The following is a 16,158-nucleotide window of genomic DNA, read 5'->3' on the forward strand; positions in this document are numbered from 1 at the left end:
GGGATAACAGTTCAGGTTATTTATCGAAACGAGATGCAAGGTGTGGAGATACATATGAATAATGAAAACCCGTATCAAATAACACTCGAGCATCTAAAGAACAAACTTGTAAAGTACCTGTCACCAGCATTAGAAGCTTGAGCATCTTGACGTGTTAAAGCATACACACGTGCCTGACCTCTTCCTCTTTGGCTCCCTCCTCTGTTATAAGTCTGACCCCTTCCACCTGCTCCTCTGTCACTAGGACCAGAAGAATTTTCAATAGACATAGCTGAAGATGATGGCATTGGTGTTGTAGGACATGCAATACCTGGAGCAAAGCCTCCTCTAGGATTTAGACAATCCCTCCTAAGATGACCAGACTGACCACAACCAAAACATGCACCAGTAGCCTTAAAACATATACCGGAATGGTAACTCCCACACTGAAGACAATAGGGCTGAGCTGGCCTTGTCTGATTTGAACCCTGTGCACTAGATTGAGAGGTTCTCTTAACAAAAGGTCTGGGATTCGAAACACTCATGGGAGCAGATCCAGAAGAAGCAACCCCACCAAAAGATGCTTGAGGACGAGCTCGATACCCCGAATAACCTTGCTGATTAGTCTGACATGATGAGACTGAAATCCTCCTAAACTAGCTCCACCAGAAAACTGTTCCTTCATCTTAGGCTTCTTACCAATATCCTTAAAAGCATTTCTCTCTGCTATCCCAGCTTCAATCCCATAAGCAGAGTTTAGGACATCCTTAAAAGACATGCATCCGACTTCAGGCATAAGAGTGGTGAACATAGGTTCTACCAACCCACGAACGAACCGGCGTACTTTCATCTCTTCTGAATTTACCAAGTATGGAGCACTCTTAGAAAGTCTAGTAAACTCCTTAGTATACTCAGTCACTGTCATATTCTCTTGCCTTAATCTTTCAAAGGCAATTGCATCTTCTGCTTGCTTGTTAGCTGGATAAAATCGAGTAAGAAACTCTTCAGTGAACTCTTCCCAAGAAGGAGGAGGAAGTCCAGCTGCTTCTTTGCTCTCAAGAAGAGACTCATACCAATACCTTGCTGAACCACGTAAGTTGTAGGATACTAACTCAACAACCCATTCCTTGGTGCACCTGAGAGCTCGAATTGCTTTCTTCGCATCCTCTAGATATTGTTGTGGATCTTCATCTAATGAATCTCCATTGAAAGTGGACGAATTCAACTTCAAATACTTTTCAATTGGCGGCTCTTGATCCCCAAACAATTGATGAACTCTATGAGGCTGAGAATTTGGCATACTAGGAATTCCTGCTCTGCCCCTATTTTGATTTGTTAGGACCTGTAATACCGCATTAAGGGTTTGATTCATTCCCCTTAATTCAGCCGCTAAGTCTGGTTGAGCCTCTCTTACTGCGGGGTTCTCTCCTTCGCGCCTATCAGCTATCCTTTGGCTCCTTGGCCTTTGTCGAAGCGCTCCAAGTGGCAGAGAAACTGCCCTATTAGATTCAGCAGTATCAGAAGTATTAACAGCTCCACCACGTCTTTTCTTAGGTGGCATCTTCCACCTATTGAGTAAATAAAGCGATTGGATCACCACCGACATATGTATATGGAGTTCAAAGACAATAGGACAGACAGAAAGAATTATGAGACCAAAAGATTGAGGACAACTTCCTATAGGCCTCTAGTAACATCACACTTTGTGAAAATGGGCCGGCTTCCATTTGCGCAATTGTGATCTTACTAAAGAACACTTGCTCCATATTACACAGGAAAACCTAAGGCTCTGATACCACTTTGTCATGGCCCGAACCAAGCCATGACTGGTGCTCAAGGGACAAGTCCCTTAGCAAGCCAAAAGACCAAATTTTCAGAAAAACGGACAGAATCTCCTCTGTTTCTAGGACCTTACCAACATAAATATTAACTCCCTGTATTAATAATAACAATCCATTTCCAAGGACAACAACAACAACACATTCCAATCATATCCACAATCAAATATATCCAAAATACGCATTATATATATATCAAGTTGATAACTAGAGTATATAATTAGATCCATAAGTCTTACATAACCAAATCATAATTACTACCTAAACAGTTCAAGATTTAAAATAACATAACCCACACGAGGATCTTGCCTGTGACATATGGAGCATTGACATAATCTAAATTTTGAGTAAAGATTCCATTACATAATTACTTAGTCCTTGGAAAGAAGAATGGCTCACCAAAATGACTAAGATCTACTGAGGGGCAGATGGAATGGAACCTAGAATAACTCCTGTATCTGAAAAACATGGAATATAATAAGGTGAGTTTTGCAACTCAGTGAGCAAACATTACATCTATAACCCACACGAGACAATACAAAATTTACCTTGAAAATTATATTTCTTTCTAAAGATGAAGAATTCATATTAATTAATTATACAAATAATTAGATAAATAATTAAGCGGATGAACTGAAATGGGAGTTCTCATTCCAAAAGTCAAATCAAATCAAATATTACACACCTAGGGCGGCTCCACCTCTAAGGGTAGCCCTTTCCTCTAGTGTGCCCGTACGGTATAACAGATCCAACGTGTGGCCTACACGTTAGGCTAGCAACGCCCCTACTAGCTGAGGTCTGAGCCAGATGCATCTAGGTTAACGTCATAACCGCCGTTAACTACGGTTTTCTAGTCAGAGTCTCCCAAACCAATCCAAACCAAATCACTTATAAAAATCTCTAGTGCTTATAACATACTACTAAATTTCATAGCAAATCAATATATATAAGATTGCATACTAAAATTTAATTAAAATTTAAATAAGTCAAATAAGAAAACATTTATACTTTACAAAATATATAAATATCGTCTCGTGTGTATTTTTATAAAATTGTAAGTTTCACAAATCAATATTTATTTTCAAAAATTCGAAAATCACAATAATAAAATATTTTTAAACTCCAAAATTAATGATTCAACATAGATATTGATAATAATATATTTAAAAATAATTATAGATATAATATCTACTCACAACTTGATTTCAAAGAACCGGAAGCAACTCTGAGCACGCCAACGAGCTACCAAATGATGTCCAATAACTTTACAACTCTAAAAATATGACAATAATGATGTTTGTGAGCTACTAACATTGTCAATTAACATAATCTTACTCATCTTGACCAAAAGTCCCAAATTTTCTAATCCTACTAACCCTAATTCAGATTTATACATACCTATAAATATAGAGATGACAAAAATTGGGGATATGACTAATTATTGAGTCAAAGAGTTACCTTGAAGTCTCAATAACACTTGGAACTCAAAGTTAAATGTTTCTTTCACTCATTAAGTTGATATTCCATGGTTTGGGATTTTGAGAAAATGAAATTTTGAATAAATAAAGATAGAGTAGAAAAAGAAAGAAAGGTAAGATGATGAAGATGAGTTTGATAATAGTGTGTAGTTGCAAGAAGAGATGAGAAGATGAAAGAGTTGAATGAGAAGGGAAGAGGAAGAGAGAGTTTCAAGTTGTTGGGAAGAAATAGAAAGAAAATGAAAGAAGGAAGGAGGGGAGGGATGTCACCGAAGCAGGGGAAGGGAAAAAGAAAATTTAAGTGGGGGCATATACCCCACGTGCTTCCATTTCTCTCTTTTTTTTTTCTCTCGACTATAACAAAAAATTTTAATTTTTTAAATTTAAATTAATCTTAATTATAAATATATATCTAAAAAATAAAAATATTTTTTAATTAAAAAATAATTAAATAATATTAAAAACTAAACAATAATTTTTATTATACGAATAGCATTTTTGCTAAACAGTAATTTTTGTTATACGAGTAGATTTTCGCTAAACATTAAAATTACTGTGTCTAGTCTTCCAATTCCAAGACAAAGTTACCACTTTAAAATTTTAAAATAAGGCTTAATCTCTGCATTCAAACTGTGCCCTGCTTCTGGTGAGATGAGTGAAGTTGATGCCAACTCAACTTTATTAAAATGAAAAAATCTATCACGTTTGAATACGATATATTATTATTATATTAATTATTAATTATTTTATATGCATCTATCAGCGTTCGAAATGCACGATTACTGAACACGTACCCAACAGTATTTGCAATATATACGTACGTCTTATCGAGAAATCAAAAAAAGAGTAAGGAAAAAAAAAAAAAGAAAAAACAAGAAGAAAATTGAAGAGATTGCAGTTACAGAAAACAATGTGGAATTGGTAGGGGTTACCGAGAAACCGTAAATCGAGAACTAATGAGTGTGAACTGAGAAATATATATACACAAACATAGCATCCCTATATGGTGGTGGTGACGGTGGTTGTGCCAGTGGTGAAGCTTCGAAAGAGGTAGGAATTAGCCATGAGCAGCGAGAAGAGTAGGTACTATGAGGTTTGCAAGGGCTTCAATGGCCTCGACAAGGTTCTTCTTCGCGATCCACGTGGAAGCTCCGCCGAGGTCCGATTCCATGCTTCAATCATGCATCGTGCATCATGTTTCATGCACCTTAATCCCTGCATTTTTCTATATTCGGTTTTCATCGCAAACTGCTTGATCTGCATACTTTCTCGGTTTGGTTCTTTGATTCTCGCATTTCGCCTTTGCTATCACTATGATTATTATCGGTTTCTAGAGTACTGATCTCGTCACCTTAATATTTATTTTTTAATTCGTGTTGCAGCTGAAGTTAACTCTGCTCCTTTAGAAGGATTGTTCTAGAACAATTTGATTTAACTTTTGGTGTAGTTTCTTTGCATAGAGCTGCGTGGCTTTGGTGTTTGATTTTGTTTTATTTTATTTTTTATTTTGCTGTTTTCCGCTGTGGATTAAGTAGTCTCGTGTGTATGTTCTGGTATTATTTTGTTCTGATTATGTTTAAATTTCTTTGTTATTGGACTTCAGGTGTACTTATACGGTGGCCATGTGACTTCTTGGAAGAATGACCATGGTGAAGAATTGCTTTTCCTTAGTAGCAAGGTATACTGCAAAACATCTCAATTAGGTTGTAAACATCAGCTTGTGATGAGTGTTCTCCTGCATTAAGTTAGTCAATTTACTTTAAAAGAATATAGGATGATTAGGATCTATCTGAAAGTATGTTTCAGTCTTGATTTACTCTTGTAATTGTTACTAGGTTAATATGATACGATTGAATGCTCTGACTTTCTACTACTAATATGGTGCTCCCGATTTGATTAATCTTGGTTAAGATATAAAGTTATGATAAGTCACTATATTTTTATATAAGCTGTTTAGTGCGAAAGAATAGTGAAAATTATGTGACTATGATTTGTCCATGTAAATATATTTTTGAAAATTTTCAACTCCAACAATCAATTTTATAAGCTCTGATACATCTTCTTTTATTGATATTGCAGGCTACTTTTAAGCCTCCCAAGGCAATTCGTGGAGGGATTCCAATATGCTTTCCTCAAGTATGTACTTCTCATGATATTGTTTTTTTTTTTTTTCATTTTCCCGAGATTCTTGTGATAATTCTGCTTTCTTTTAATTTAGAGTAAGTAGAAATTGGAGAACAAAGGAGAAAAGAGATGAGATTAGAAGTTGTTAAATAGTTGGTTCTTAAGCTCCTAACTCAAATTGTGAGAAACTCTCCTTAAATACATTGTTAAGATCTATATGAAGTATGATATTTCATAGGCTAGGGGGAGATTGTGTGCTGAAGGAATAGCAAAGCTGTAGACTGAAGTTTTAGAGGTGATCAACAAGTTGCTTATGGAATTAATTTATATTTTATAATGTCTGCCACGAAAAATAGGTCAAGATAATGTGTGAAATTAAACATAGAGAATTACTTTGGAATCATAATATTTTTCTTAGAAAGGAAAAAGTTCTCCTTTTCCTCTCTGGTGTTCGTACATTACTTAGGCTAGTCAAAAGTTGCAGACCCAAATAACCAGGCATCAACAAGAATAATTAACATTCCAGATGAGTCAAGCAGGTTAAAAGAAGGTGACAGTTGCATAAATAATACATGCCCAGCAGCAGCAAAGCAGTAAAATACTCAATTGAACTCGAAATATATTATTTGCACTTGGCTAATAATCCGCAAAAAGTATGCTAGTCACATTATAAGCTTGAGGCTTCTTGATTTCGTTGCTGCCTCCATCACACTAAACCTGCAACCATGTTAGATCCTACTCCTATGTAACACTTGTTCATGTAACTGAAATTTGTAGGTTGTAAATGACCCTTTAGATATTGTATTATTAAAAATTTACAATCATATCCCATGTAACATGTACAAGGATGTTTGCTCTTTGTTTGCAGTTTAGCTGCCATGGTAACCTAGATCGGCATGGATTTGCTAGAAATCGCTTCTGGGCCATTGATGACCACCCTCCTCCCTTTCCAACAAATACTTCCAATAAAGCCTTTGTTGATTTGATTCTTAAGCCCTCAGAAGAGGAAATGAAGATTTGGCCTCACAGGTGTATATACAGGGACAAACGTGTCTTTTATTTATGATCTTTTTTTGGAATTCCTGTTTTTAGTCCATATTTTCATGTTTCATTTTATTGTTTGAGTTGTTTTTGTTATAATTCTCATATTTTACGCTTTTCTTTCTGCATGTAGTTTTGAATTCCGTCTTAGGGTAGCTCTAGGACCTGGAGGGGATCTGATGTTGACATCTCGGATTAGGAACACAAACACTGATGGGAAGCCATTTTCATTCACATTTGCTTATCATACATATTTCTCTGTTTCAGATATATGGTAAGAGCTTAGACCATGTTTTGTCTCACTACAATGAGTTTTATATTAATGTGCTCGTCTTTATTTTAAATTGGCCCCTGTTCTCAAATTTTACATTGTTACTTATTGGATTTGGTTGAGAAACAGTTCAAGATCCCCATAGTAAACAAGCCAATGGAACTATATTATCTTATCATGTGGGCATAAGCTTGTTTTCTCAACTCAAAATATGAAATTCATTTCCTTTTTTCCCCCACAAATTCATTTCTTTGTTAAGTTTGGCATTTTGTTCTATATCTCTTAGAGAATAAGGAAGTTGTTGGCTTATTCAGTCTTTTTTATTTTGGGTGAATTACATTTGGTCTTTACTACAACTTAATGGCTGTTCACTGAGTTTTATTTATTCTCATTGTTCAGAAATTTACTTGTAGCCTGTGATTTTGGATTACATTTAAGTATTTAACCGACCAGTTTGCTTGTATTCAGCGAAGTCCGGGTAGAGGGATTAGAGACACTAGATTATCTCGACAACTTGCAGAAAAAGAAACGCTTTACTGAACAGGGGGATGCTTTAACATTTGAATCAGAAGTGAGACTGCTTTATGACATTCATTTAGCCAGTTCGGGTGTACTGTTGTTTCCCATGCATTCATGAGTTCCAAACTGATACATCTCTTTTCTTTATATGATAGGTTGACAAGATGTATCTCAGCACTCCTACAAAGATTGCTATTATTGATCACGAGAAGAAGAGAACATATGTGTTACGTAAAGATGGGCTTCCTGATGCTGGTGATTATAATCTTCTCATGCATTTTAAGTTTGTGTTATTTTTTATCTTCCCAAAGTCTAAGAATATGCATGATCTGAGAATGTTTGCAAGGCAAAGGATGAGAAGAAGAGAGTGGAAGACAGAGCCAGGGTCATCAATTGTTTAGGGATGGGGTTTACGATTCACAATGAGGCATGAAAGACCTTTTTGTGTGTTGAGGAGTAGAAGAGGCTGGAAGGGGGAGCCAGGCTCCGGGTTGTCCCAAATTGTCTCCTCTGTTCCTTCTTGTTATTATCTTTTCTACACCTTTTTCATGGGCTGGGCATTTGCATAGCCCACTATATATATTTGCTTTTATATATTCTGGAATCAGTTTCACTACTGACTGTTACCTTAATCCCTTTTATCATTGATTATTGATTATTGCAGTGGTGTGGAATCCTTGGGATAAAAAAGCAAAGGCTATGGCTGATTTTGGTGATAATGAGTATAAGCATATGGTTTGTGTAGAGGCTGCTGCTATTGAAAAACCTATCACTTTGAAACCTGGCGAAGAATGGAAAGGAAGACTAGAGCTTTCAATTGTTTCTTCTAGTTATTGTAGCGGGCAGCTTGATCCCCGAAGAGTTCTTCAATGCAGCTGAAAGATCATCGTGTCTATGTCCTCTACTGGTAATAAGTAATAACTGCAGATTCAATTATTTCTTTCAGCTCTGCATTTTGATCATTGGTTTATTCTTCAGGTAACTCGTGGCCATGATGAATGATGAAAGGGAAGTGTTTCTATAGTAGCAAATTCCCCACTTTCATTTTCTATTTATACCTTCAAGTTGGACCGGCTGAAATCATGTTCCGACGTGGTTTTTGTTAAATGATATTTTGATACAATGGATGACCAGTTTGGTATTGATCAATATCAAATTAACGCATGGTAGGCACCGTTATGGGAAAAGGAAATTACAGTGCACGATTCTGTAGATTTTCAGGTTGGATAGAATGGCCCGGATCAGAGGGTTTATCTTTGGGTCCACAGTTGTTGGGGTTCTGAAAAGTTACTTCTACATGAGGATTAAACAATATATACTTTATAGGGGGGGTCTTATTTCGGATCTTTTTACTTGTATGCCATAAGTTGCTGGGATAATCTACATGTTGAAATCATAAACCAAGATTACCATGAAACATACTGTTATCGCAGTAATTCAATATACAAAATTAATTTTTAATTAAAATTTAGTTTTCTATTTTACTCTATTGTTCACATTGATTAAATTTGTCATTGTTTTCCTATACTTTTTTCTGTATTATTGTTATTAGTTCCTCATCCGCACGGCTTTCTCTCTCGTGGCTTTCTCTCTCATTAGAGTATGTTATACATATGCTTTGGTTCGACTAAAGAAATGGTTTATATATTTAAGATAATTTTGTATTTAAAAAATACTGTCTCAATTCATCTTATTTCGTGAGATTTGGGATGAGATATGGTTCTATTCGGTCAAGCAGCCTCACTTCTGTTCCTTTTTTTTTTCATCGACAGGCAGGATTGGTTGAATTTAATTCTAAGGTTCCTTATTCTAGTTGTAAAGCGGAGCGAAGAAGGTTAAGGTCAAAAGCTGGGAACAAGCTATGCATATGGTGAAGAGGGACACTCTCAAAGCCATCTTCCAATAACTAATACTCAGTACTCTCTCTGCCACTTGCGTTTTTGTCAACTTTCTCATATACGCACGCAAAAGCCCATGTCTGTTGCATTGCATGTTTGAAATCGATGACTTTCTTTCTTTTATTTCTCATATAACCAAATTGGATACTATATATAATATATAATTTTTTAAAGAAGCTTGATTGAATCAGATAGATCGATTGAGGAGCTGGTCTCGCGCAGATAATTATGACTGCATTTAATAATAATATTATATTATATTCAACTTAATTATAATCGGTGAATCAAACTACCATAATTTTGAATATAAATTTTTTTAAAAATTTTGAGTCAGCTGTCTTATCTGATCCAGAGGTGTTACAAACTAACCAAAAATTAGTTATCGTGTTCAATGGTAAGCCCAGTAGATACTCTGTTGTGGAGAAAAAATAACTACTTCAAAAGCTATAACATGGATTTTTTCTAAATTTGAACTGAACAGTACAATAGATGATATATCATTCGTTGTAAAGAATATTAGGGCTGCGAGTTTTCTTTAGTCAGTGTTACAGACACGTTAGATAAATATTAGAGATTTATTAAAAAGAAAAATATAAGGAGCCAATGGAACATTTGTACAATGTGTATAATGGAGGTTTATAGAATATTAGAGATATAACCATTAGTGTTACATTTTTCTATCAGATGAAGTTTTTGGGATGAGTGGTATCATGACATAGTATTAGAGTGTTAGATCTGAAAGATCAAGAGTTCGATCTTGGTGGCAAAATCAGTTATCCCTAGTATTTGGATGGTTATTCTAAATAGTATGGGAATGTTTAAAATAATAATAAAAAATAATTTTTAATAATTTTTAATATTTTTTATTAAAAAAATCTCTTACTTTTATATAAATATGTTGGTGTATACAAAAATTAGGAAAAGTCTAGGAGGCAGTAGTTTTATTGAATTTTGGCCAGCATGTAACTAGCAGAAAAATGTGAGTCATTTGATGAAATTTCACACCAATTTCACACTATCAAATTATCATTGATGGCTAGTTGATGGCTAACAATCACAAAAATTGCTGACCCCCTAGCATTGCTCCAAAAATTAACCACTAGTCTAACGATCAAAGCGAGTAACAAAAAATTAAAATAACCTCTAAATAAGTACGGAGAGATTATGTTATTTGAATTATAATTTATTGGTAAAATAAAATGAATTATTGATTTATATTAAAACTGTGTACATATAAAAATATAAAAATACATAATGACTGATATTAATGTGTGGTTTCTCCCATGTATCCACTCATTTCTAGAAAATATATTTTCTATGACCACAAATTAAGAAGAAAAAAAGAAGTGTTGTCCAAAGAGAGGCTTGGGATAGGAGTATATCTGCTTTGCATAGGGGTAGTTAGAACTTAGGAGTTAGGAGAGATGAGTGGAGTCACAGTGACAGGTGAGATGGTGGTAACATGCATTTGAGTTGGCTAATACTTCCAAGCATGAGATTCCTTAACCATATGATCCATCAAAACTTATCTGTTAACACATTTCAAAATTTCGTTGTCTCTTCTTTTTATGTGTTGACTGTTTCACTTTAAATAGTTTAATTGTTATAATAAAATCTCAAACCTTTTTTTTAGAAAAAGTAATTATTTTGCCATCACGTATGTATAGTTTATCTGATTGTCTGCGCTCATGCTGTCAATTAGTTAACCCATAATATTAAAAGGGATTATGGATGCGCATGATTTTTTATACTTTATATGTAAATTATATATGTAACAAAAAGGTTGATAGTTAATATAATAATAATAATAATAATAAGAATTGAAAACAACGACGTTAGTGTACACGAATTGCCATTCAAAATTTCAAATTCTTGACAACTAAGCTGTTAGTAACTATATTTTACCAAAAATACTATATGTATCACTAAATTAATTATTATATTTATATATTATACATATTGATGTTATTAATTTTTCAATTAAATGTAATAGAATAACAATGTTTTTGTACAATATTAAATATATATTTTTATATGCAATGATTGATTTTAATATGTACATAGTTCATAATTTAGATAACATTTTTTCTTGGTCAGCTCATGAAACTAAAGTTCCTTTCGTTATCTGAACATGCTTGTGCATGTTCGTGCATACCTACCATCTCTTATTCTCATTTTGACATTTTCTATATTATTCATAATTCATAAAATGATAGTCTATATATGCATATAGTATAGTAAACTCTCTGGCATCAAACTATTATTCACAAAGTTGTTTAGATGCTTCACGCAACTTATTATAGACCACATAGACATTATTTATATTGGCTTATTGGCGTTAATGTCGCTTCAATCATCCTTTATTTTCCTCATATAGATATAGCCAATAGCCATATATACTTATATCACGGGCCAGACTGTCACAAAGTAACACACATTTGTTCTTATTCTCGTCATTCATCAATCATTCTCCAATTAATCATATTATCTTATCTATCTCCCTCTCAATTTTGTCACTAATATATCATGTTAACTATAGGGAGCATACCCACATACATATGTCTTAATTAATCATTAGACAAAGCTTGAATAATTCCACACGTAATGTGTTTGAATTCCACATCTTATACAATAATAATGATAAACAAATAACTAAATGGTATAAATTTAACTTATTATTAATATATAAAATAAGAATAAATATAGATAATACGGTCATAAAGAAAAAGAAAATGTAAAAATTCAGTTACAGTTTGATTTTTTTTTATCAAAAATATGAAAACTCGAAATTGAAATTTTTTAGGTGAATATAAAGAGACTATGTCATTTGAATTATAGTGCGTTAGTAATTCAGGTATAGTTAATTTCATATAAAATTGATAATTGAAAATTATTAAATGATAATTTAGTTAAATCTATCAAATTATTTAACAATTTTGTTATCGATTTCACATGAATTCTCGAAATATAAGATATAGCAATATCTGTCTTGTGTAACTGTCAAATGTGTTTAGCAACTATATATAAGTGCATATAACAAGGGCGGAAACAACATAGATACACACATCAGAACACATAAGAAGCAAAACAAAACATAAGAGAGTGATGGGAGGTTGTAATAGAATAATTGTATTGTTGTCATTGCTCCTTGTGGCAGCAGTTGCCAGAAGCTCAGCTCAACCGCTGAGGCGTAACTTCTACAGCCAAACATGCCCCAATGTTGAGCAGTTGGTCCGCTCCGCCGTCTCGAATAAGTTCCAGCAAACCTTTGTTACTGCTCCGGCCACCCTTAGACTCTTCTTCCATGATTGCCTTGTCAGGGTATGCAAAATATATATACAAATAAAGTGTACTACTTACTGTCATGAAATCACTCGTCTAAAATTAAACAACACGAATGATTGTATCTTTAATACTTACATATATACACTATATTTGTTTATGGACATACAAACAGGGTTGTGATGCATCGGTTTTGATACAATCTCCAAATAACAAAGCAGAGAAAGACCATCCAGATGATATATCACTAGCTGGTGATGGATTTGACACAGTGGTTAAAGCCAAGGCTGCAGTTGATAGCAACCCTCAGTGCCGTAACAAAGTGTCTTGTGCTGATATTCTTGCTCTTGCTACTAGGGATGTTGTCAACTTGGCAGGGGGTCCATTTTACAATGTGGAATTAGGAAGGCGTGATGGAAGAATCTCTACCATAGCCAGTGTTCAACGCCATCTTCCTCATCCTGAAAACAATTTGGATCAGCTCACTTCCTTCTTTACCTCTAATGGCCTCTCTCAGACTGATTTGGTTGCATTGTCAGGTACGTCATTTTTTCTTACACATTCGTTTCCACATAAATCGGCCACCAAATCAGTTATATTTTATGTATAAATATATGTGTTGTTATTCTGTTGTAACAGAGTAATCTTTATAAAATGTTAAAAATAAATGATCATTTATACTTATAAAAGATGAAAAAACGTTGATATATATACCCATTTTAAATCGAAACTAAGCTTGAACCTACGTAAGATATTCTCCGTGTGACAAAAATATCTTACGTGACACTTCAACCCTCTAAAGATAGGATACTTTTGTCACATACAAATTTAGTTTTAATTTAATGTAGGTATATATATCAGTATTTTCATTTTTTATGAATACAAATGGTCATTTGTTCAAAATGCTAAATATGTATTTTTATATACAGTGTTTATGAAAATATATTAATTATTTGACATCATTATATTATATGTATGATTAAAATGTGGTTTTTTGAGAATATCAGGAGCACATACAATTGGATTCTCTCACTGTGGGAAGTTCTCAAATAGGATATACAATTTCAGCCCAAGAAATAGAATCGACCCATCATTGAATTTACAATATGCATTCCAGCTTAGACAAATGTGTCCACTGAAAGTTGATCCAAGAATTGCCATAAACATGGACCCAGTCACACCCCAAAAGTTTGACAACCAATACTTCAAGAACTTGCAGCAAGGAAAGGGTCTCTTCACCTCTGATCAGGTGCTCTTCACAGATCCAAGGACTAAGTCAACGGTCAACTTGTTTGCATCAAATGAAGCAGCATTTAACAATGCCTTTATTAATGCCATCACTAAGTTGGGTAGAGTTGGTGTCTTAACTGGTAATCAAGGTGAAATTAGGATTGATTGCACCAGGCCCAACTAAACAAATCAAATCTAGTAGCACTCCCCTTTTTGATGTTGTATGTAACTATTTATTTGATGATTCCTTTTTCCATTAATAAATGCTATCATGGCATCATCATCATTCCTTAATTGCAACTACTGATGAGTCTGTTATGTAAACGAACTTTTTATTTAAATAAAACCATTGGCATCTAATCTAATTTTTATTACTAAAAATATGATAAATTTAACTCAATTTATAGAGATCACATAAAAAGAGTAGGAATCTTCAAATCGTGGACCCAATTGGGATTTTGTTAACCCACGATTTACAGCATATTGTTGGGCCTTTCAATTTTATTGATACATAAAAACATAATTGGGTCTTTTAATGGCAGGGGCTGTTCATCTATTAGCAAAATGCAAAGTTTGCAACACAAATTCTAACTTGAGTTGATAGAGTTAATAGGCTTACTCTTTCGCTTAAGTAAATGTTAGAAGTTTAAATTCATTTTTATGTACGAAATAATTTATTTTGAAGGTTCTACAAGGTTTTGAAAAGGGGAGGTTGAATCTACGATCTTCGTTAATTTTGATTTATTAAGCCTTAAAATTAGAAATTATAACTTGGCTTCTGTTTAGTCTGCGCAACGGATTATGCAAGAGACAATTCCGTTTTGTCTCGTAAAACCAGTGATGGTTTTAGTGGCAAAGAGAATGGGGGTTGAATCTTAACCCCTTTTTTTCATTACACTTTCTGGTCTTTGAGGAGACTTTTCTGTTTTTGTCTCGTCCCTAGCCACGAGACTTTTTACTTTTGTCTCGTCACTTGGCACGAGATATTTTTGATTTTAGCTCCTATGTGGCAGAAACAGAAATGAAGGAGTAGAGAGAGAAGATTACACCCAGATATATCCTGGTTCAGCTGCTAAGTGCAATGCAGCCTACATCAAGTCTTCATCACAACAATGATGGAATTTCACTATAATCATCCAGATTACAAATTGTAAAGTGCTAACCCAACTTACAAGGGGATGAATCATGAAACACAACATAGATGAACAAAGGACCTCTAAGGACATCTATGGCTTTTTCTTTTAATTTTGCACTCTCTGTCTTTTTTCCCTCTATGGCTTTTTCATACAAACTTCATTGTTTGCCTTTTTTCCATGAGACTCAAGACATGACAAAATTAAACAGAAAAATTACAAAACAGAATACATTGAAAGAGAAGAAAATCTGTAAGCTTAGGTAGCTATGAGACTTTTGTGCCTTGCACTCTCACTTAATCAAACCGTGACTGTTCACCCCTTTTATAGAGAAGTGAAGCCTTCATAGTTGAAACACAAAACCGAGCTTATCTTCTTTTCCTTCAAAACAGAACCAGTTCGGCCATAGAGAAAGAAGAGGAAACTCATGCAAAAACCAACATGCAAATACCTCTAGTCCTTCCTTGGTCATCACTCTTCATCAATCCGAGCACTCCATCCTTGGCTTCCTCTCCAAGATGGATTTCTGGCCCTTGATGCTTCATGATGATGATGGCTTCATCTGCTCCAATCTCTGCCTCTTCCATCACTTCGCCACTCTAGCTACTTCCTGTGGTGGTTGAGCAGAATCAGAGACAAGCCATGCCTCTAAGAATCTTCCTTGCTGGCCGAATCTTCATCAACTATTTTTGGTATGAAGAAGCCAAGATCTCATCACAGAATCTTACCATAAGTGATGCAGATCTTAGCCACATCATACTTTTCTTTTGTTATATTTTCTTGCCATCATTAGTTTGATGGTCTTGAAGCATGCATCTTCTTCTTTCTTTTGGTTGTTGAACATTGCTTCCATTGTTTCCTGGACAATGACCGAAGCAAAGAAAGAAAGAGATGAGAGAGAGAATAAGCAATCTTGGAAGAAAAGCATTTAAGTGAGTTAAACCAATTAATTGGTAAAAGTTGCTTTTACTTCCCTTAGAGTGGCGTGTAGCAAGAATCATAATGATTTCCATCAAATCAAAGTCAAATTTTCTCTCATAGTTCCATGCAATAAATGGTAATGTAATGAATTTGAAATCCATCACATGGTTGGAATTGAGATCCGTTGGAAGGCATAGGCAAATATCAACATTTGCTTTCCTGATGAAGTATATTTCGGATCATGCATGAGGAACATTTTTTTTTGGGCTCGGAGCATTTAAACTCATTCTGGCCCAAGTTATTTATTTTCCATTCAGCCACAAGAAGCTAACTTCATATTGATGCTGAATATTTTAATCATTGGGCTAGCAACATTTTTATTTCGGCCCAATGGTTTTAGCCATATATGATCATAATATACTAATACCAAGGCTGAATTGGGCT

The 16,158-nt window shown here is 34.4% G+C and overlaps 3 protein-coding genes across 7 annotated transcripts; 2 read left to right on the forward strand and 1 right to left on the reverse strand.

Annotated features, from left to right (window-relative positions):
- Window positions 1-520: 520 nt before the first annotated feature.
- Window positions 521-3,051, reverse strand: LOC107460305 (uncharacterized). Its single transcript, XM_052251408.1, has 3 exons — window positions 3,014-3,051; window positions 2,217-2,275; window positions 521-1,547 (listed from the first exon to the last, which is right to left on the reverse strand). Exon 3 carries the CDS (start codon window positions 1,538-1,540, stop codon window positions 521-523), a length of 1,020 nt encoding a protein of 339 aa, XP_052107368.1. The 5' UTR covers window positions 1,541-1,547; window positions 2,217-2,275; window positions 3,014-3,051.
- Window positions 3,052-4,152: 1,101 nt separating this feature from the next.
- LOC107460294 (putative glucose-6-phosphate 1-epimerase) lies at window positions 4,153-9,271 on the forward strand. Of its 5 annotated transcripts, none has more exons than XR_002376342.2 (9): window positions 4,153-4,454; window positions 4,899-4,973; window positions 5,375-5,431; window positions 6,288-6,448; window positions 6,594-6,734; window positions 7,200-7,302; window positions 7,406-7,505; window positions 7,585-7,740; window positions 7,915-8,035. XR_002376342.2 is itself a non-coding variant. In XM_021143811.2 (9 exons), exons 1-8 carry the CDS (start codon window positions 4,359-4,361, stop codon window positions 8,127-8,129), a joined length of 948 nt encoding a protein of 315 aa, XP_020999470.1. In that variant the 5' UTR covers window positions 4,153-4,358; the 3' UTR covers window positions 8,130-8,157; window positions 9,023-9,271. The 5 variants fall into 5 exon arrangements, 3 of the variants coding, with proteins under 3 accessions (XP_020999470.1, XP_015934142.1, XP_052113163.1); XR_002376344.2 differs by having other exon boundaries at window positions 7,597-7,740; XM_021143811.2 differs by lacking the exon at window positions 7,585-7,740 and adding an exon at window positions 9,023-9,271 and having other exon boundaries at window positions 7,915-8,157.
- Window positions 9,272-12,185: 2,914 nt separating this feature from the next.
- On the forward strand, window positions 12,186-13,984 carry LOC107460286 (peroxidase 16). The gene is made up of 3 exons (XM_016078643.3): window positions 12,186-12,469; window positions 12,606-12,969; window positions 13,438-13,984. Exons 1-3 carry the CDS (start codon window positions 12,254-12,256, stop codon window positions 13,842-13,844), a joined length of 987 nt encoding a protein of 328 aa, XP_015934129.1. The 5' UTR covers window positions 12,186-12,253; the 3' UTR covers window positions 13,845-13,984.
- The last annotated feature ends 2,174 nt before the right edge of the window (window positions 13,985-16,158 follow it).

This window comes from Arachis duranensis, chromosome 1 (genome assembly GCF_000817695.3).
Source record: "Arachis duranensis cultivar V14167 chromosome 1, aradu.V14167.gnm2.J7QH, whole genome shotgun sequence".
NCBI classification, from domain to species: Eukaryota; Viridiplantae; Streptophyta; class Magnoliopsida; order Fabales; family Fabaceae; genus Arachis; species Arachis duranensis.